The sequence below is a fragment of the Camellia sinensis genome, chromosome 7 (genome assembly GCF_055761805.1).
Source record: "Camellia sinensis isolate YWXY chromosome 7, ASM5576180v1, whole genome shotgun sequence".
Lineage (NCBI taxonomy): Eukaryota > Viridiplantae > Streptophyta > Magnoliopsida > Ericales > Theaceae > Camellia > Camellia sinensis.
The window spans coordinates 182,792,066-182,814,294 of NC_138967.1; the positions used below are offsets into that span (position 1 = coordinate 182,792,066).

A 22,229-nucleotide genomic window follows, 5' to 3' on the forward strand; every position below is an offset into this window, starting at 1 on the left:
TGAATTAAACGCGAATAATTTGGTTTGTTTTACAATCTTAATCACATGGGGCCTTGGAAGAATGGCGCATATAGCTTCATGTTCACATTTTCAAACAATGAATATCCATAAGCTACTTAAAAGATAATATCAAAAGTTGCATATCAAATATACACAAATAATATATGTAAGAAAATAAAAAAATCTTGCTCCAAGTATCAGATTACTCATTTTAAGCCTTCAAACACTTTGATTCCATTAAACAAATGGTTTGATACACCCACTTTGTAATACATACATTAAATAAAAAAAATCACATGAACTTGTGAATGTGTGTACTCTTTTGCAATCAATTTTGTGAATTTTGCTTGTAATAATCATTTTATGATACAACATTTACTTCGTGTGGTACACAATGAAGAAGATTCCACAACTAGTAGCTCAAATATCACTTTTCAATCTTAGCATACTTTTGAACCATTCAACAGAGGACTTTGGAATCCTTGTAAGGTTGTTCTTGTAATCCACGTAGTATAGTCCAAACCGAACTGTGTAGCCATAATTCCATTCCCAGTTGTCAAGCAAAGACCACACAAAATAACCTTGCACGTTGCACTCGTCTTCCCTGCATCAGTTCAGTTTCACTGTTAAAGTAGCTAGTACATGGAAGTTTGGGACAGAGGAACAGAAAATTTTTGAAATAGAGAATCCCTAACTCCCTGTATACAGCTCAAACATAGAGCAGAATCTTCTGTTTTTGGGAGCCAATAATGAATGGAAATAGAACATAGAAATGTGCACAACAAATAAATGTGTGATTTGGAATTATTTTGAGTGTAGTTCCCACTACGCCTAGAATGAATTTGGACAACACCTAACGTTTTTTGTTAGTTATGTTTTTGTGCTAGTAAGAATTATTGTTTTAGAGTTGCAAGATTGCAAGAAATGAATTGGGAGAATTGCAAATCAGTGGGAAGAAGTGAAAATAATTGCAAAAATATGAAGGTGTAAGTAGGTTTTTGTTATAGTGCAAATGAAAATTGTGGCCTTACTTGCACAAGAGCACAAGCCCCACTTGCACCTCCATAGTTTTGCAATTACGCTTGTATTTTCTAGCGTTTGGTATGACAGAAAACGTTTTCCATGATCCACAAAAAACAAACTTATTTGGGTAGAAAATATTTTTCACTTTTGATAGGTGGAAAATATTTTACCAATGGCACTACACCACCACTACGGCTACCACACCACCATCTCCACCACTACAAAAATTACCACATTAGTTTCAAAGTTGCAGCTAAACATTAAAATAAAAAATAAAAAAAAAAAGGTTTTTACAGAAAACATTTACTGGGAAAGTTTATCATGGTAAATGTTTTTTTTTTTTTTCAAATGTTTTTCACAGAAACAAATGGAGTGTTGCTTTTAACTTCTTTCCACTGATTTCTAATTCCCCAAAATGTATTTGTGACAAAGTATAGTGAAGAACCAGCTTGGGATTTTACCAGTACCTAATAGCAGCAGAGAGGTTTGAGAGGTAGTCCCTGTGAAATCTTATCCTCTTGTCATCTTTTAAAGCCTTGTCTAAAGGTATGTAAAACTTATTTGGATCATCCACACCTGCATTCATGAACTTAAACCAGTGTGACATGTCACAGAAGTTGGAGGAAGTTTTACTTCTGAGGCTGCAATTTACTCACCATTTTCAGTGATTATCACTGGTAGATTTCCATATTTATGCTTCACATATCTCATTAATTTCCGGATGCCCCATGGGACTATGTGTAACCAGGAAGAAGCAGCCTGGAGGAGAAAGAAGTCATGATCAGATTTTAATTTAATTTAAGAGCAAATTACATTTTACCCCCCTCAACTATTGGCTGTTATCACTTTGTTTCAATTTCAAACTTCTATTAACATTTTGTTATAAAAGATGACGAAAAAATGGTATGTGAGGTGCTCATATCATTTTTATAACGAAAATGCTCATTCAAGAGCTGATTTATTTACATATATGTGGGATGTATGTATATATCTCCCCCTCTCCTATGTGTATAACCCAACTATTGAGTGAACATTTTTGTCATATAATTGTATGTACGACTCATATGCCACTTTTCCGTTCTCTTTTCATAGCAAAATGTTACCAGAAAGTTGAGACTGAAACAAATCAGAAAATTAGAGGGGCAAAATGTAGTTAATTTTTTAGTTGGAGGTGGTAAAGTGACAACGGCCCATAATTGAAGGGAGTGAAATGCAATTTGTCGTTAATCCTAATTAACATGAAATTATAGTTCTTACGAAGAGGCAGGGACATACTTTGTCTCCAATGGGAACTCCATGCCTGGAAGCTAAAAATTGAGGACATATACAACAATCATAATCAGTTTCAATTTTAATCTATCTTCAATTAGACATGTAATAGTATTGTAGGTCTTTAGCATCTTACAGGCAGTGATCACAGCAGCATCTGCAGAAGCATCCTGCATTACGAATTTCCGAATCCGAGTTCTGTCGTTCCGAGCATACAGTGTGGTGTAATGGTTTATGCCTATGTAGTCCAAAGACCCAACCAACGATCTTGACAACTTGTGAGTGATCTTAGGTAGTCTCTCACCAACGTTCTTCTGCATTGAAAGAGGATATTCGCCAAGCAGAAGCGGATCAAGGAACCTGATTCACCTTTTCAAAGTTACACGGACTAATCTATTGAAATCAACAATGCTATGTACCCAGGAAAAAAATACTCATAAAAATGCTCTGAATTTGACAATATAGATTTATGAGATATTATCTCTGAGAAATTACCATCCGAGACCAAAATCTATTGCTCTACTTGCAGCATCTTTGTCCTCATCACAATCAGACATTGGCTCATACCATTTTGCATCCAGGGCTATCCCAATCAGTCCTCCTTGACTATCCTGGAAAACCCAAATGAGTAGAAAAAGAAAATTTCAAATAAGTTTCCCTTCTCTTTTCATTTAATTTTTTTTGGGAAATGGTGCATATGGTATGCACATTATACAAAAAGTATAACTTCTACTATAAAAGTGTACATTTTTCGCTCATCACAAAACATCTAACTTTTATAAAAAGAAAAATATTTTAGGGGTGCACATCTTAGCTTCGCCATTCATAACTTTCACCACAAAAATTGTAACTTTCACTAAAAAAATTCGTAACTTTTCCTGCAAAAGTCACAATTTTTCTTACGATGTGCACCTTTTAAGGGGTGCACATTATGATTTTTAGTAATTATGTCGCGCACATGAGGACAGGAGTACCTTGAAATGGCGCTGGTAAGTCTGATAAGCAGCAGCATGAGCCAAGAGGATGTTGTGAGCTACAATGTATGGTTCAGTGGATGATTTTCCTTTCTTACAATAAACATGGGCGAGAAGTGAACATCTCCCAGGAGCTTGAATTCCCCAGTTGTACCCATCTATTGAGACACCCCGAGGCTCATTGAAAGTGATCCAGTACTTCACTCTGTCTCCAAAAGCTTGGAAGCAGGTATAGGCATAATGTTCAAAGTCCTTCCTGCAACAAATTGGTTGAGGGCATTTCTTGAATATATATATATATATATATAAACCCACAAAAGTTTATCTTATTACTTACACTACTTGATTGCTTAACCACCCTTCATATCTATCTTCTAGCATCTGTGGAAGATCCCAGTGATATAGTGTTACATAAGGCTGAATTCCTGGTACAAAAGGGGAGCTGCTAAAGCTCAACAGTACAAGATATTTATAAAAAATGTAAAATTTGATAGAATTTTTCAATTGAATTGACCTCTTTCAAGTGAAGAATCAATGATACAGTTGTAATATTCTATTCCTTCTGGATTTGGTTCTCCAGTTCCATCTGTCAAAAATATATTCTCCAACGGTAAGTCATAAATAAAAGAAAGAGAATGGCACAAGATCCTCTAGCCTAAAATTCCTATCCCCCTACTCTCAATGCACTCTCAGATACACAATCGTGCCTTGGGATTCTTATGTTTTTCAAGATTTCTATCATATCGGGATACCAAGATTTTGGGAACAGAGGATTCTTGGTCAGAATGATCAGAGTGGAAGATATATGCTTACTTGGGAAAATTCTTGGCCAGGAAATTGAGAACCGGTAAGCATCCATTCCCAAGTCCTTCATCAAGTCTAAATCCTCCTGTAATTTTCGAAGGTTTTACCTTCCCTTTTGGTTAGCAAGTTAACAAGAGAGAAAGTGCAGTCTTTATGCTGAAGTAATCTTTTTATATTCTTTGTCAATTGTCTTCTTTAGAAGCTATTCTTATTCTTATCTTGTCAGTGTCACCGGCACATCATCATTATTCATAATTATTAAATCTTACTATATTTTTTTAAACCTTCACCATTGCGAAATAATTGGGTGTTCATCATCCAAGTGATTATCCAATTAATCCCCAAATTTATCATTTTAAAATTATCCTTCTAAACATGATTAAATTTGAATTAAAAGACAAAAACACACTCACAAGCACACACAAAGTAACTATTTATGAAAATCAACTTGAAGGGACCAAATGTATCTTTTAGAATTCACCTGAAACCGATGGTACATATCGACCGCAGTGTCGGCATTGCTGAAATCCAAGATCCTCCCAGCTTATTAAAACACACAAAAACATATAATTCAAAAAACACTAAAAACCCAATTCTAATAGTTTCATTACTAAACACAACATTTTGAGGTTTTGCAGAGTTGAATTGCTCTTTAAATTCTTCTCTGAATCACAACATCAAACACAAGGGCTGCACTAATTCGGTTGATTTAGCTTCTTACCTGGTTGCCTTGTGAGGGTATCCCATATGCTTGGCCCTTTATTTCCTTCATCCACAGCCCCTTCAAACTACAACACACAGTACACACACACAACACTATATCACATATATATATATATATATATATATATATATGTACACTCACACATACTCTGTGATGGGTTTGAAGCAGATTGAAAGATGAAGAGTGAAAATCAGTACCTGGTAAGCTGAAGAGGCGGTTCCAAAGACAAACCCATCTGGGAAATCAGCTCTGGTTATGGATTGTGAGCTCACAAAGAGATGGGTTAAGGTAAAAATGAGGATTTGAATGATTGTAATGGAGAAAAAGTTCATTTCTTGACAGGCAACAAAGGAATTAAGGAGCTTTTTGTTTTGTTTTTATGGACAAGTCTATTGGAGTTTGGTAATCTGTTATTATTATATATGCAAGTATATACGAATAAGAAGAGTACTAGTATTCTATAATATGTTAGTTGTGAAGTGAAGGAAAATAATATGTATGGTTTGAAGGGAAATCAAGAGAGATGTATAGTTGGGGAAAGCGACTCTTGGTGGTCACTTGTGCCAGGAAGGTGTTTATCTTTTTGGGATTTGATTTGAATTTTTTTTAGTGATTTTAGTTTTTTTTTTTTTTACTTTCTTATATTTTGATGAAGTGAAAAAGTTAATGCATTGGATAATAATTTTTTTTTAATTACATAGAAAAAAGTAATTGATGAATATATAACATTTATTTTTTGTTTTAAAATTTTATTTTGTCATTGGTAAAGAATCAAGCCATACAAAATTGAACGTATATTAATCTTTTTATACTGATGCTTTAGGTACAATTCACAACCTTTGTGCTGTGGATGAGAAGATAAGCGTGTACGCATTACGCTTCCAAATACATGTCAACTCCGGCCAAATAAAAGTTTTGGCTTTACTTTTTCAGTAATGATTCAGAACACTAATTTTAATAAAGAAAAAAAAAATAAAGATTAAAACATCACATTATAGTGGGTAGGACTTATTGTTAGCTTATTAGAACTGATTTTAAAACTCAAGAATTAGAGTTGCAAAACATTTTTCTTACTTTTTTGACTTCTTTTTTTAAGATTTTTTTAATTAAAAAAAAGGAAGGATATGTGTACAAAATTAGTGCATATAAAATATTCAGAAAATTATTATATGATTCAGATATGTATTATGGGCTTATATTCAAAATAAATCTAAATCATATATTATTTAAAAAATATATATATAAATTTCTATGTATAAATTATGCGTATCAAACATTGTTATTTCTTATTGTGTTGTGTACAACACAAAACACGTTACAACCTATTGGGTCAATTTAGAAACTTAGCTAAAAGTTACAAGTCGGATTTTAATCTATTTTAAATTATATCGGCTCTTTATTTTTTTACATGTTAATCAATTTTTAACTATCTTTTTAAAATAAAGTAGAAGATGAATTGCTGGTGGTGGTAATTGGATAAAGCAAAGAAAATTGTTATATGATATGTTTTATAATTTGCTTTTTAATTAATTTGACTTAAAAAAATAGAATTGTTTAGTTGAGATAAATTAAAAAATAAAATATTTTAACTCAAAGTTAAAATGAGTTTGAAAAAATATCAAATAAATCGAACAAAATTGTTTTTTCTTTTAATTTTAGCCGAAGGAAGCTTCATTAAATTTATTATGTAATAATAAACTTTTAAAAACCAAAACAAATAATAAGATAAAAATTTGTAAAACTTATTAATTTATAAATTATTAACTGTACTATATACATAAATTATTTATAAAAAAACATAAATAAGACATTTATGAATCATTTATTTTTGTGTTGTTTATGAATTATTATGCAAATAACTTTCATGCAAATAATTTTGGGGAATATCAAAAAAATTGAGAGTAAAAAAAATAAACTGTACAAGTAATTCATGTATTGAATTGTGCAAATAAAATTTATATCTTTATCATTTTGAAACTATATTTCTTACTCACCATCTTTTTTGAAATTTTTCCAATAGTTGTAGGGGTAATTACACCTAGTATAATTTCAAAAAAAATAATTACGCATAAGTGAAATTTTTTATAATTTTAATTATTAATATTTATAAAATTTATTATTAATTTATAATTATTTTTTTTATAGTATAAGAGCATCTCTAACGGTAGTAAGCATTTTATCTATTTAAATATTACTATAAAGTATACATTTTATTTTGCCTATCAACTGTTTTATGTTTTTTCTCCAACCATACTCTTTATTTTAGCTATTTATCCAAATACTATTATTTTTATAGAATATCACATCAGCAACAAAGATTGAGGGAAATGATCCTAATGATTGAATATATTTTGTCTAGCGTTGAAGGCTAGTTACATGTAACTAGTGAATAGCAGTTGAGCTAAAATACCTAAGCATATGCCTAAGACATTGAAATTATGAAAAGTAAGTCACACTAGTCATTTTAACTAACAAATGTTATATACCTAATGAATTGGAGATGCTCAAACTGATTTGATATTTTCCCGTAATTTTACTCATAAAGTACTTGAAAACACGTGCTCAGATGTGCGAGAAGGTACCAAATGTGTGGCAATTAACGTGGCATACATATCCTTCAAGAAATGACAATACTCCACGTCACCTAAAATCCTGGCATGTGGATAATGGATGCATATTATCACAAGTTGAGAGTATTTATTTATTTATTAATTAATATGCGATTAAAATAGGTATTAAAAAGTCACTTACTTGCTAGGCAGCTTAAAGTGTTGAGTGTTGAATCAAATCAAATTTTGATTTTAATTTTTATTAAATTAGTATAATTACTTGTGTTATACACAGGTATGAATAAATAATCAAAAACTAATTTTAAAAATTAAATAATAATTTAAAAAATTATTTAAAATATTTAGTGAAGATGATTTAGAATCAATTAAATTTTATTTATTTTTATCACAATTATATATAAGAGAATTTTTTTTATTCTTATGTCATTAGTTGTGTGCTCTAAGTTTTTAATAACAAATAGATGTCATAATTTAATTGATAAAAATTAAAAAATAAATCACAATAATTATATTTGTGATAGAATATAAATATATTTCGTCTTATGAGTTTCGTAAATTTAATTTATCATATGATAGTGGTAAATTACATTTATCAATATATTAATTTTTTCATATTTTGTAAAGTCTAAAAATTTGTCTGGCATCGAAATTATAATGTCTTATGTTATAAAATTTACGTAAAAATATATTAGAATTCACTTCTGATATTAAATTTGGACTTTAACATTAGATTTATGCCAACTTGTCATTTACATAATTATTAAAAATTATCTTGGTTTATTCCCAACTTATATGAATTATTTGACCTATCTATTTATTAAATTAGTAAATAGATATTTGTAAGTATTTTTTATAATAATTAAAAATTTTGAACTTAGTTTAAAAAATATATATATATTTATGTTTAAAACAATTAAATGAATAGTTACATATAGTTATGGATGAAAAAATTATCTAAGATATAACCATCCTAAATTGTAACTCATATTTTAATCCTAATAAATTTAAATTTTATCAATACTTATCAATTCGTGACTGATATGAGCTAATTTGGTGGTTTTAACATTTGATTAAATACTAAAAAGTAGTCAATAAAATTTAGTTCGAGTCGATTTTTATGCTAATAATTCTTGATTTAAGCTTAGTCCTTGGAGAATCGTCTAGTTCATATCCAATCCATGAGTTAGTGGATCCACCTATTTATTTAATTTTTAATTAGTAAATATATTTTTTTAAAAAATTATAACAAAAATAGGAAACATGTACATATTTGTTTCGTATATTTATTAAAATTTTTAAAATTAATTAAGAAATTATGTAGTTATTCTTAAAAGAATAAATTACATTGGTAGTCTCTATATTTTAATTCTTATGTTATTTTTGTTATTGCAATTTTAATTTGCTCGATTTTGACCTTCAATTTATAATTTTGTCTCAATTTGGTCCAATTTTTATAATTGCTAGTTTTTTTTTTTTTTTTTTTTTTTTTTTTTTTTTTGAAAACACACACATGAGTAGCATCTATTATAATTTTATAGACAAAATTATAAATTTGTTCAACTCAGTAAATTAATGTCAACCAACTTAATAACTATTTTTTTTTAAAAACTTTAACCGATATTATCAATTGGACCAAATTGATACAAAATCTAAAATTAATAGTCAAAATCAAGCTAATTAAAATTACAAAGACCAAATTGACACAAGAAACAAAATGTGGGGACTATCGATATAATTTAGCCTTCTTAAAATATGTCTAATATTGATTGTATCAATGTTAAGATATATTTATATTTGAAAAACTATTTAAGACCAGATTAGGCTAAAGTCTGAATAAGAAATTGATGGCTTATTAAAAATATTTAATAATTATAAATTTAAATTTGATCAATTTTTTATTTAATTTTTTTCATAATAGAATTAGATTGTTTGATAATTATAATTTATAATTCGAATTTTTCTTTGTATTTTCTTTAAAATATTTTAAAATTATATATAACTATAATTTCTTTTGCCTTCGCTTGGCAACTTGGGTTGGGTTGGGTTGGGTTGGGTTTGAGACTATTTTAGGCACAAAAAGACAAAATAGGCTTTTTAACTTAATAAGACAAAATGTCACATCCAATCCATAATTATTACATTCTTTCTCTCACTAAAAGTCAAAAAATCTATCACAAACGAGATTTTTTAACCTCATGCTAAAATATCCAAAAAACCAACTTGCTTCCCAAATGAACTCTTTGAACTTTCCTTTTCAATCTCAAATTAGTTATGACTTGAATTATATATAATTTATTTTTTGATTCTCATCTACAAAAACTAACAATGAACATAAATTATTTTTTGAATATTGTAAAAAATAAATAAAGAAATATATTATCAATAATAATAATAACAAAAAATATTTTTATTTATTATGTGACATCCCATGACTACATTGATAATAGACATTAATAATAAAGCTCATTACAATAATACAACAATAATATATCAGATGATAAGTAACATGTGATCACAATAATTTTTTATAGTTATACAAAAGTACGCAAAATGATATATAAAAAAATAATATCTTATCCATATTCAATTTTTATATAGTAAAATCCACACTTAATCTCAACCATACATTAGTTTTCTAAATTAATTCATCACCCAAATTATCTACTATTCTTTTAAATAATATTCACCTTTTTAAAACTTAATCAAACAATACTCTAACAGAGCTCATCATCATCCTTGTTGTTCCCATGCTCACCACCTCCACTAACCACTATGCAACTCCATTCTAATTTTATATCTGTGCAAATTTAAAAAGACAATGTTTGGGAAATAAAAAGGTACTGTTGAAGTTTTAAAGAGTTAAAAATGAAAAATGAAAAAAATGTGCCGTTTTAGTTTTTCTTATTCCATATATGGGTAATAATTTTTTTTTAAAATTCATAAATTATGAAACAATGTTTATTATTTAAAATTTTATATATTGATGGGCAAGTCAATTAAATGTTTTTAATTTTTTACAAATAAAAAAAATTTGAAAATTTTGTTTAAGAAATTTTAAAAAATGGCCAAATCGTAAGGAATAATATAAGACGTCCTATTCTCTTAAAAAACTCATAACTATATTATCAATTTACATATATCAAAAATAATAATAACAACAATATAAAAAATACACAAACATCCACAAAAAAAAAGATAGTTAAACATATATATATTTATTATCAATTTAGTTGGAAAAAATATATTGGAAAAAAAAAGTCATATAGAGAAAAAAAAAATTTCTCACACGAAAATAGAAATTTACAAAAATAAAAAATAAAAAATACAAACAAACAAACTTGAAACAAGTTTGGACTATTGACAAAGAGAGAAACTAATCTTTGCATTATTACATTTGGTCAGGAGTTGGTTGGGCTGAAAAAAAGATTAAATATGAATATTTTAAAGAGAGAATTGTATTGACTTTTTAATTTGATTGGATTGATTTTTAAAATTTTAGGATTTATATTATTTTCGAAAAAGAATAAGGGTGGCTTACCATATTATTTTGAATTTTGAAATTCAAAATCATAGATAATTAGTGCCTTTATCATTTCTTTATTTGAATTGTTTTGATCAATATTATTTTTGAAAATAGTGAAGGGGACTTATTATATTGTTTTGAATTTTAAAATTCACAATCATAGATAATTAGAACATTTTTTTTGTTTTTGGTTTTTTGACTTACGGAACTAACCAATAGAGGAGTTTCTATTTCTTTAAAAATTAACAAATTAACAAAATTAGTTTGAAAATTTGGAGCTCCCACAATTAATGTCCTTAAAAATTTCATTTTCCTTATATAATATATAGATAATAATTAATAAGTGAAAAGGTGACATTATGTCATCTTGACCAAGCAATGTATCCGTTATATAAAAAATTTTCTCCACTACGAGTGTTAAATTGTTAAGGATTATTACAACTAAAAATTTAATTGTCAAGTTAAAAAATTAATTTTAATGTTTATATTATTAATTTCTAAAAAAAAAAACATGTTCATTTTTTTTTTAGGTACAATGGAAATAACAAAAGGCTAAGTGCTTGGAGAGACCTATCATATCCGCTATAAGAATACTCCTAATTTCAATTGGTGATTCATTAACCACCAGGATGTTTTCTCGTTGCTCCGCTCCTAGTTTTGCAGAAGCATCTGCGTACAAATTCTCTTTCTTAAAGATGTGTTGTATGGTGCAATCACATCATCCGAGGAGAATTTTAGCATCTTCTATGTGTGTGTTAATTTTCGACCACACTACTAAACTAGTACTCAGCTGTAGAACACTGGCAGAATAGATTAAGCTCGAACAACCTGTCACAGAAAGATAAGAATCCTGCGGTGGTTCATCCACCTGGGGTACACCGACGATCAAGTCAGTAAAATATCTCTCAAAGATAACCAATAGTGCTTAACTCACTAGACAGAGCATAAAAAACATACCTTAGACCCATGAGGGTGCCTCTCTTTTATAGCCAACATAATCCTAGTCCCAATAGAAGCCTAATTCCAATGGACTTAGGATTACTGCTAATCCCAGTAGGATTAGGATAAACTCTCTAAGAGTTTTATCTTTACCCAAACTGAAATCTTCTCTCATTCTGGGACTCTTGTCCCGTATCCGCTTATCCTAGATTCCGGTATCTTCGCAGATAACCTCGACCTAGCCAAGATCATCTCGGCGTTATGACCAGGACGCGTGGCACCTCGGCTGGCACTTCAATGACACCTCAGCTACGTGTTGTCATTTAAAAATTATGTCCCCACAACTGCCCCCTATCTTCTATTACTTCGGCATCCTGAGGTGATGGAACCTATATCATTTCTTCCATTTAGCACGTCGGCTAAGCTCGCTTCATCATCTATTGTCAAAGTCAGAACTCGTCGGCTCAATATGACCAAGACCTATAGTCTGCTTTCATAAATGCTTTAGAACCAACGACCAAGTTCGTTCAAGTTTCTTAACCGAAATCGTCCTCCTAGCCGAGGTATTTGCTTCATTGAATCAAGAACTCTAAGAGTTCCAGTATGCGTATGAGCTGGTACGAACAGTATTTCAACCGCCGTCAAGTCGCATTATTTTTGCACGCGCCGTCTGTCAAGCACGTCGTCCAAGGCACCATAATTGCCATTTTTCATGTTTTTGATCAAAATCAAAAAATTTTCTCTCAAATCCTTCATTGCTGTTTTCGTTGCACTTCTTTGCTCATTACCACCGTCTGACACCGGCGTACTTCACACCGGCTTTTTTGTAATCTAAACAATCATTCTTCAATGTTAAGCCGAAGTGCCTTCTTTCCTTTTCTGAATGCATTCTTTAATTTCTTGTTTCAACGTGGTTGTATGTGTCTTCTTTTTACTCTTGTACGATTCTATACTAAAAATAATCTGCATATCTTTAATATACACTTCAATCTTTGTGCAACCTTCTCGGGGTGACACACCTCGGTTATACAAACTGATGATTTACCTTGGCTAATATCCAAGTACCTTTCTTAGCATAACCTTGGTTTCAGCTTGTAAATTTTTTCAAAAAAAATTCAACTAGTGTTTAACCTTAGTCTCGGTTTAACTTCAACTTGTAAACTTTTCTCAAGTTTCAACAAGTGTTAAACATAATCTCGGTTTAATTTCAACTTGTAAACTTTTCTCGAGTTTTAACAAGTGTTAAATGTCATCTCGGTTTAACTTCAACTTGTAAACTTTTCTCAAGTTTCAACAAGTGTTAAACGTCATCTCGGTTTAACTTCAACTTGTAAACTTTTCTCAAGTTTCAACAAGTGTTAAACATTATCTCGACTTGTGAAATTCCAACTCCCAAGCATCATGCTTCAGTCCTTTGCCCCTTAATGTGTACTTAGTTCCACTTGGGTTCTCATTAGGCACGTGGCTTTGACCATAATATTACTCTATGGGCAGGGGATCTGCCCCCTGCATGGCTTCTACATACTCCTTTATGGAAAAAATTCTTTAACTTAGGCCAAGCTCTTCGCTTCTCGGACTTAATCATCTAAGCCGAGATCTTGTCTTCTAGGATCTGGGATTCCAGATCCGGAATCTGGGATCTGCTCACTTGGGCTAAGCTCTTGTCTTCTCGTGTCCAGTATTATCTCAGCTTTGCTTCGGCAAACCATTTCTCTTCTCTTGTTTGGACGCCTTTGTCCCCGGTGTGTCTTCCTCGGCTCTGGCATACTTTTCTATCCCGGCCATCAGCTCCTCCATGCTTTTCGACAATGTCTTTGCTAGTGATTTTCGAAGCAGGCAGTCATCCTTCAAGTTGTTTTTAAACGACATGACCGCCATCTCTTGGTTGCATCCTGGTATTCGGTTGAATACCTCATAATACCTTTTGGCATAGGCCCTACGACTTTCATCCTCGTTGATCTTCAGGGCCATTAGGGCGTCTACCCTCAATGGCTGTTTGTCATGAACTTGGCCACAAACATCTTGGCCAGCCTTCCCAAGTTTTCACAATTCCTTTCGGCAACTTGTGAAACCAGTCCGATGTAATTTCCCCGAATGATGAGGGGAACACTTTGCAGAGCAACGGCTCGTTCCCAGTGTATAACGCCATCGCGTTCAGGTATAATCCGACGTGAAAGTTGGGGTCCGACTTCCCATCGTATATCTGGAACCTCAGCATACTAAATCTCTTCGGGACCTCAACTTTGCCTAATTCTTCAGAGAATGGCGTTCTCGATTTGACCGGGGAGGTTACCTCGGTATCTTGTTGCTTTCTCTGCAGGTGATCTCCCAGATCTTCTTTGGTTCGTCCAAGGGCTCGGCTATCTCCGGATTTTAGCCTCTTTGGCGTACTACTTCTAGTGTCATCGTGAGTCCTTTTGGACCTCCCTCCACTGGTCGTGTCGAAACAGAGTTCCTTTCCCTGAATATCCTGATATTCTTTGGTGCAGGTTTCTTTTGTTTGACGTGCCTTTTGGGATTCACCATGCCCGACCTCCCGCGAAGGCTGATGAGAATGTCCCTTGGTCCCGCCATGCTGAGGGACTGTAGGAACCGTTTTCTACCCCTTTTTCTGGGCACCTTTCTTGACCGCTGGAATCAGTGTATCTTGTAGCAGGAATGGTGGCTGCATGACGTTATTCTGCATCATGAAATTGACGACCGTTTGCAAGTCCACTAATTTGTTCGTCATTCTCTTTATCTCGTCGTTCCTCCGCAGACATCTATCTTTCCATACCTGGAGGTTGTCCTCGTTATAATACCCGCTCCGGTCCGATTTCTTCGGTACGCCACCCTCCTGGCCGACGTCCTTTCCTTCGTGATTCTTATCAAGAGTCTCTTTGTTGCAGTTGTCTTCTTCGACGTCAAGGTCAATATGTTTTCCACTCTCGGTAGGGGTGTCGTCCCCATTCTTCTCTTTCTGTCTGTCGTTGGCCATCTATTCTCCTTTCTTTCCCACAGACGGCGCCAAATTGTGTGAGTGATTTTTCGATCACACTGCCAACTCAGTATTCAGCTAGAGAGCACTGGCAGAATAGATGGCACCTGTCTGACCTGCAATAGAAAGAGAAGATTCCGGCGGTGGTTCGTCTACCCGGGGGCACTCCGACGATCAAGTCAGTAAAATATCTCTCAAAGATAACCAATAGTGCTTAACTCACTAGATAGAGCATAAAAAATATACCTTAGACCCATGGAGGTGCCTCTGTTTTATAGCCAACAAAATCCTAGTCCCAATAGAAGCCTAGCTCCAATGGACTTAGGATTACTGCTAATCCCAGTAGGATTAGGATAAACTCTCTAAGAGTCTTATCTTTACCCAAACTGAAGTCTTCTCTCATTCTAGGACTCTTGTCCCGTATCCGCTTATCTTGGATTTTGGTATCTTTGCAGATAACCTTGGCCTAGTGTAACAACCCTCATACTGTTTACTGACTAGGGACTGATTGATTACCGATAATTACCGATTACTGCTAAACGGAACTGATAACTGACTGATAATTGAACTAAGTAAAGTACTGAACTGACTGATTGAAATTGGAATCTGAATTAACTGAGCATATGTTACTTAATTGCATTCTATCTGTTTGATTGTCTGATTATCTGTTCATGTTTATATGTTTAAACTGCTAATTGAAGGCCTTATCGGCGGCCGAATCTGAAACCGATTAGTGTTCTGTGACCCTCGTAATTTACGTGATTTTGTTGTACAATTATCTGAAAATTGATTAGGTATGATTAAATTAGATTAAATAAGCTAATTAAAGAGTTGGATTTAATTACAACCTTGCCACTAAGTGGGCCACTCACACACACACGCACACATGAGCCTTGTAAACACTCCACGTATTGATTAAACCCACACTTCTTCTCACATTTTGAGCCTCAACCGACTCTAGAGAGAGAGAGACTTGAGGAGTTGGTTTTCATCTTGAATTGCTTGGAATTGCTTGAGAAATTGTTGAAGTGATTGCATGGTTGAGCTCCCTTCTTGAACTACAAGACTTAAGGTAGCTCCATTGTCTTCTTATTCATGTTTTAAGTTGAATCTTGCATGATTTATGTCATATTGAAGGAGTGTAGAGCCAAACATGGTTTAGATGGCGAATTGTAGCTTAATTGTTGCATGCATGTACATATATTGAAGTTTTGAGGTTGTAGTTCATAATGCCTCACATGCATGTCCATCTTTTGGTCATACTCCATGAGTTCATCTTACCTTTGAAGGTTTGAGCTCTTTTGAAACAGCATTAAAGCTTTGAAAACGATTTAAGATCATGCATGTCATGTTTGAAGATTGTTCTTGAAAATGATTTGAAATTGGGTTTGAATTAAACACCCTTGGGCTTTGATTTCTTAAAAATTGAGCTTTGAAACATGATATCCTATGTGTTTTTAAGTGTTTTCCAGAAAATGGGCCCAAGAGGATTGGTTTTGATGCTTTTGAGCTTGGTTTTAGACCTGGAGATCGAATCTGGGATTTCCAGATTTCAGTTGTCCGCTCGAGCGGGGGAAGTGCCGCTCGAGCGGGAAAATCGAGCTTCCAGCATCTTGCACTGTTTTACAGTCCGCTCGAGCGGAGTATTGGGCGCTCGAGCGGAGTCATGTCTCAAGCTCGAGCGGGCATCGAGCGGAGATTTCACCCATCCAGTACTTTCATGGTACGCTCGAGCGGGAAAGTTTACGCTCGAGCGGGTACCTTTGTTTCATGTACGCTCGAGCGGGGAAACCTGAGCTCGAGCGGGACTCTGTTTTTCTGAAAATACTTTTCAATGTACATCTTTGCATCCTCATCCCACTCTAGGCATTCTTAGGCCTAGTTTAAGACATATTAATGAGGACATAGATGTAGAACACACCAAGGCAAATTAGGGATTAAGTTATCATCTTTCCCAGCTGTGTAGCTTAGTGTGTGTTCAATCTGTTAACTGTGTAGGGTTGGCGACTGGAGAGACACGCTCTAGCATACTGTAGCCCAGAACTCTGTGAGTAACAATTGTGTAAAGATATGTTCAACTGACTATCTTCTGAATACTGAACTGAACTGTTTACTGAACTGGTATTATTTACCGAATGAATGTATGTCCTTTATTTCTGAACTGTACTGTGGCATCCTTAGTATCTACGGTTTACTGTTACTGTTACTGTCACAGAGATCTCTGTCGGTTTCCTTGTGGAACCATTACTGTTTACTGACTGATGGCCATCATTACTGTTCGGTCTTTTAAGACCTACTGTTACTGTTATGCTAATGGATGTACCACATATGACTGTTTACTGTACTGAGCAACTGAATTACTGATACAAATGAACTGTTTTCATTACTGTAAGGACATTCATTCTAAACCCCTTTACGCTTTATGTTATTCACTGGGCTTTAGCTCACTGCTCATATATATATGTAGGTGTACAGGCACCAGACCGCAGCTAGAGGCGTCAGGGTTACTCCAGTTTTGTCAAGCCAGCCTTTGTGCCTCACTGCGAGGTTCCGAGTTGCCATGCTATGGCTTGGGGGTGTTTTGTTTATTTTCCCCCTTCTGTACTGTTTTACTGTTTTGTATAGACCGTACTGTTTTGTACAGACGGAATGTTTTCTGCACTGTTCTGTAGGGTTGAGTCCCTAGTTTGAATGAATGTAAATATTGTACATACTGTTCTGTATTGTTTATGTGTGAATATATGAATAGCCTTTTCGCATACAGACTGTCACAGCTCAATGGACACTATTTATTTACTGTATTGGCTTCCGCCAGGCCCTGTACTCTGTTTCACTGTATTACTGTTAAGCAGGCCTTCGGTAATCTCGGATTACTGGCCGGTTACGGTACTAAACCCATAGGGCCGGGTTTGGGTCGTGACACCTAGCCAAGATCATCTCGGCGTTATGACCAGGACACGTGGCACCTCGGCTGACACTTCGGTGACACCTCGGCCACGTGTTGTCATTCAAAAATTATGTCCCCACACTCTATATTTGAACATGTTTGAACAGACAAAACATGTTCAAATATTCACTATAGAGGTTGCATGGATTGATATGCGTAGTTTGGGAAAAATAATCTTCACCAAATTGTTTTGGGTAAGATGATAATCTCTTAGCTCACTGCCAACCTACACGGTATCAATTTTGACAATTTTTAACCAAAGAGCTCAGTAAGTTGACGGATTGTAAATTCTTGCATATTATTGTATGAACACGTTATGAAGTCGAGCTATATAAGCAAGATTAAATAAATCGTTGACGATATAACTGTGTTCAAGAAGCGACAATAAAAGGGGTGAAAAGCGATGCTAAGAAATTTAAAGGGGAATATCAAAGTCAACAAATGTGAAGATTCGTTTAGTATTGAGGTATTTAATTTATATACCAGTACTGATGGATTGGATAAGTTATTCGGGCGTGTTGAAGATTTTACGTTAGATAATCTTCACTATATTCGGAAAAATGAATTAAGAAAGGAGAGACTGTTTGATTACAAAAATCAAAACGGTACAAATATATATATATATATATATATATAAAATAAGAAAACAGCTTCTTATTTTGTTATAAAAATAAAACAGAATTTGAAAAAGGAAAAATAATAAAAACAGGAAAGTAAACTAATCACTTACAGTATTATTTTCTTAAACAAAATTTGATCAAGTCCGGTATTCAACACTGTATCCTTAAGATAGATTTATCCTTTCCGTGGTGCTTTTAGATTATGGACGTCTATCTTTCAGAATAAAATAATCAATAACAATTTAGTAGCAGCACTACAAACTAAATGTCTTACGAACAAACTTTGTGTTTATACTCTTTCTCACAGGAAATTTATGTAGCAATATGCAGGAAATCCAAGTAGAGAAGAAGAACGAAATTAATTGAATGCGAAATCCAAATGAGAGACTGTCTATTTATAGGAGAATTTGTGACTTTTCAGAATAGGTTTCAACAGGTAAAAACTTGTTCGGGACAGAGTTTGAATAGGTAAAAGCCTATTCGAATTGAATTGAACAGATAAAATCTATTCAGGTTTAATTTAAACAGGTAGGAACTTGTTTAGTAAAAAGGAATAGGTGCATTGGACCAAACAAATTAATTTTGAATTTCAAACCAAAATTCAAATTCCAAATGGTAAGAATTTAATTTTTAGAAAAATAAAATTCAAATATTTTTTGCCCAAAAAGATAAGCATTGGGTTGGATAAGCCCAACCCAACCTCATATCCCCTAACAAGACGGATAGCGGTGGCGCGCGCGTGTTTGTTTTGGGTCTAGCCCACTTTGCTCATAACCTCACCCTTCTACAAAACTTGGGTATTCCTTGGGGCCCTCTCCAAGTTATAAACCCAAGTCTTATAAATCCACATAAAGTTTGCCCACCAAAGCAATGCGAGACAAACCTTAACTCTATCTTTTATGGAAACTTCACTAAAATTGTAACGCCCTCAAAATAACAACATTAAACCCATCAATAAAGACATGCATTGATATGTAAAGGTTCCACATTCTTCGATTTATCAGAATTTCATTACAAAAGTATTACATGTTAACGACAAAAGCAAGTGCCCTAAAGGCTTACAGCTTTCCAAGTTAACACTTGGTTACAACAAAAGAGTATTAACTCAATTACACCTTAAGCCCTTGGCTTGAATTTACATGTAATACATCAAAAATAAGACGACAAAGTGTGTCCGCCTCTGGCCTCCCAAGCTATGTCCTTGGAGGTGGCATGCTACCTGTACCTGAAAATGATATTCCCATATAGGGTGAGCCACAGCCCAGTAGAAATACACTAAACCAAATATGAACAATGACTAAAAGATTAGCAGTTGATAGTTGGTCCACACTGATTCTTTCCTTTATCACACTTTACATTTTCATGACATACAAGTCCATGTTACAACTCATTTTCCAATTTCTTTCAATTCTCAAATTTCAACCATGGGTCAGAACCTGGCCAAACAACTCATATGAGACAATAACTCATATCAAACACTTCCCATTTCATATTAGATAAGCATACTAGCTATATCACACAACAACCGATAAGCATACAAGCTATATCATCACTTCCACGGATATGCATATGAGCACTATCACACTTCCAATGACAAGCATATGAGCTCTGTCAACACATTAATAGATAAGCATATGAGCTCTATCTATGGAGTCCATCCCCTATCTCCTTCCAACACATTCGGTTTAGAGGTCCATCCCCTATCTTCCCCTAAACCGTGGAGTACATCCCCTATCTCCTCCAACACAACACAATGCATATAAACAACAATTATACACATCATCACACAATACATAAATTTTAATGTATTCTTTCAATTGTCAATCTCAATGACACATTCCAGTGATTAGTTACAGTTTGCCTAATCATCATGCATTGTCTACAACAATAACGACTATCCTCCACCGACCGATAGCCCAAAGTAGTTATTTCTAAACAGAAAATAAATGCACAAATGGATATCTAATCAACATTTCATTTCGGTGAGTGATAAATAATTCAACTACACCCTTTAACCCCATACTTTCTCAATCTCTACATTTCCACTTCATTTCCTCATTTCTCACAATTAATTATCCCAATTAATCAAACGATGTAATTAGGTCATTTTCCATAATTACCATTTCAACCCTTAGGTCCCATTTTCATCAATGATTCGACATTTATTTCACTTTTCTATGCCAAACATGCATCTAGGTTTATTATAAATAAAACCCCAACTTTTGTAAAAATAACACAAGAGCCCCAAACTTTCACAAAATTACCAAACCAACCCCAACATCTCAAAATACCAAAATTTAAAGACAAAATCCATAGAGAGGAGTAGGATATCCCTACCTCAAATTCGGAGCCTCAAAGGAGAAGATGACAAAACCCAACGTGCTCCAAAACTCAAAATTTTCAGATTAAAATGTAGCCCCCGACGATCAACAACTTTTTTGTAAAGGCCAAAGATGAGCAAATCACTCCTACTAGATCAAAACCTAGAGAGAAGGTAGAGTCCTAGAGTGAGAGGCTCAACAATGGTGTTTTTGGAAAAGTAGGAGAGAGAAGAGAAAGTGAAAAAGTGATTTGAAAAGTCAAAACACGGAACTTAAACCCAGTCGCCCCGCTCGAGCGTCAAACTCCCCGCTCGAGCGTCACTCACAGACTCCCGCTCGAGCGTCAACTCTCCCGCTCGAGCGGCGGATGCACACTCCCAGAACTTTTACAGAACCAGGTCTCCGCTCGAGCTTCAAACTCCTCGCTCGAGCATCACTCACACAATCCCGCTCGAGCGGCAAATCCCACGCTCGAGCGTCCAACTCTGCACCGGAAATACTGGATGGGTGAAATTCCCGCTCGAGCGCCAAAACCCCCACTCGAGCGGACAGGTCAAAATCTGGGCAACTAGTTTTGGTTTCTAAACTCAACCAACCTGTAACAAACCTGCCCAACACATTCTTAAAACTCAAATACTAAATAAGAAAGGATGTAAACAAGATAATAAACAACTACCAACATCCACGGACACATGTCCGGATCACTGTATAACAAGAGTAAACCCGGGATCGCTATAAAAATACTGTTTTCATGGAGATTAATTTGGCATCGATTTCCCATTCACTTGATAATGATTTTGAGCAACCACATATACAATGTGAATCGTTACACGGTAAAGAATGCGTTGTCACGTGAACCCGCCAACTTTAGCTTATGAGTCTCACCTAAAAATTAGTCTAAAATTTAAGAAAAAATTGTTTTTGCCCAAACAATTGTTTTTAAACCATTTCTTGCATTTTAAACCATTCACAATCCAATCTGCATAAATTTAGTGGGTAACTCATCCAACCCAACTCGTCAATGCTCTCAAATGGCAAGTGACAAAGCGGGTTGAAACAGTTGGGCGAATATGCAGTTTTTTCACACACTCCTGATGCAGGAGGATTTATTGTCTACTCTTATGTAGTATCAAGAAGGGTTACTTATTTCCTCTCATGTTATATTAAAATATTAATCACTAATTTATTTTAAAATGTAAAGTATTAGATAGATAAAAGAGTTTTATTTTTTATATTATTCTCAACAACAATGTGCTTGTCATGCACTTAATCAATGAACTCCCACAAAATAAGATATTAAACAGACCTTATCTTATACAACTCTCTAAAATATATCCAAAGTTTATTTAGATTTTGAAGGCAAAGCAATAGTTGGGGGAAAGTAATAGAGGATGTGTTATAGGATTGGGGTGGTTTGGGGAGTTTGGCTTATAAATTTAGGGGATTTACGTATAAATCTTAATAGATGAACTTATTATTTAATAGGTTTTGTGAGAATTAATGGCGTTTTTTATTAAGCACTATCAAAAAAATTATTA

At 33.7% G+C, this 22,229-nt stretch overlaps 1 protein-coding gene across 2 annotated transcripts; it reads right to left on the reverse strand.

Moving 5' to 3' along the window:
• Positions 1-209: 209 nt before the first annotated feature.
• On the reverse strand, positions 210-5,586 carry BGLU41 (beta glucosidase 41). Of its 2 annotated transcripts, none has more exons than XM_082880072.1 (13): positions 4,992-5,586; positions 4,792-4,858; positions 4,552-4,613; positions 4,080-4,155; positions 3,781-3,852; positions 3,604-3,691; positions 3,267-3,522; positions 2,788-2,903; positions 2,429-2,652; positions 2,299-2,330; positions 1,680-1,782; positions 1,491-1,599; positions 210-604 (listed from the first exon to the last, which is right to left on the reverse strand). In XM_082880072.1, the coding sequence occupies exons 1-13, from the start codon at positions 5,124-5,126 to the stop codon at positions 421-423; spliced, it is 1,524 nt and encodes a 507-aa protein (XP_082736198.1). In that variant the 5' UTR covers positions 5,127-5,586; the 3' UTR covers positions 210-420. The 2 variants fall into 2 exon arrangements, with proteins under 2 accessions (XP_082736198.1, XP_082736197.1); XM_082880071.1 differs by having other exon boundaries at positions 2,281-2,330.
• Between the last annotated feature and the right edge of the window lie 16,643 nt (positions 5,587-22,229).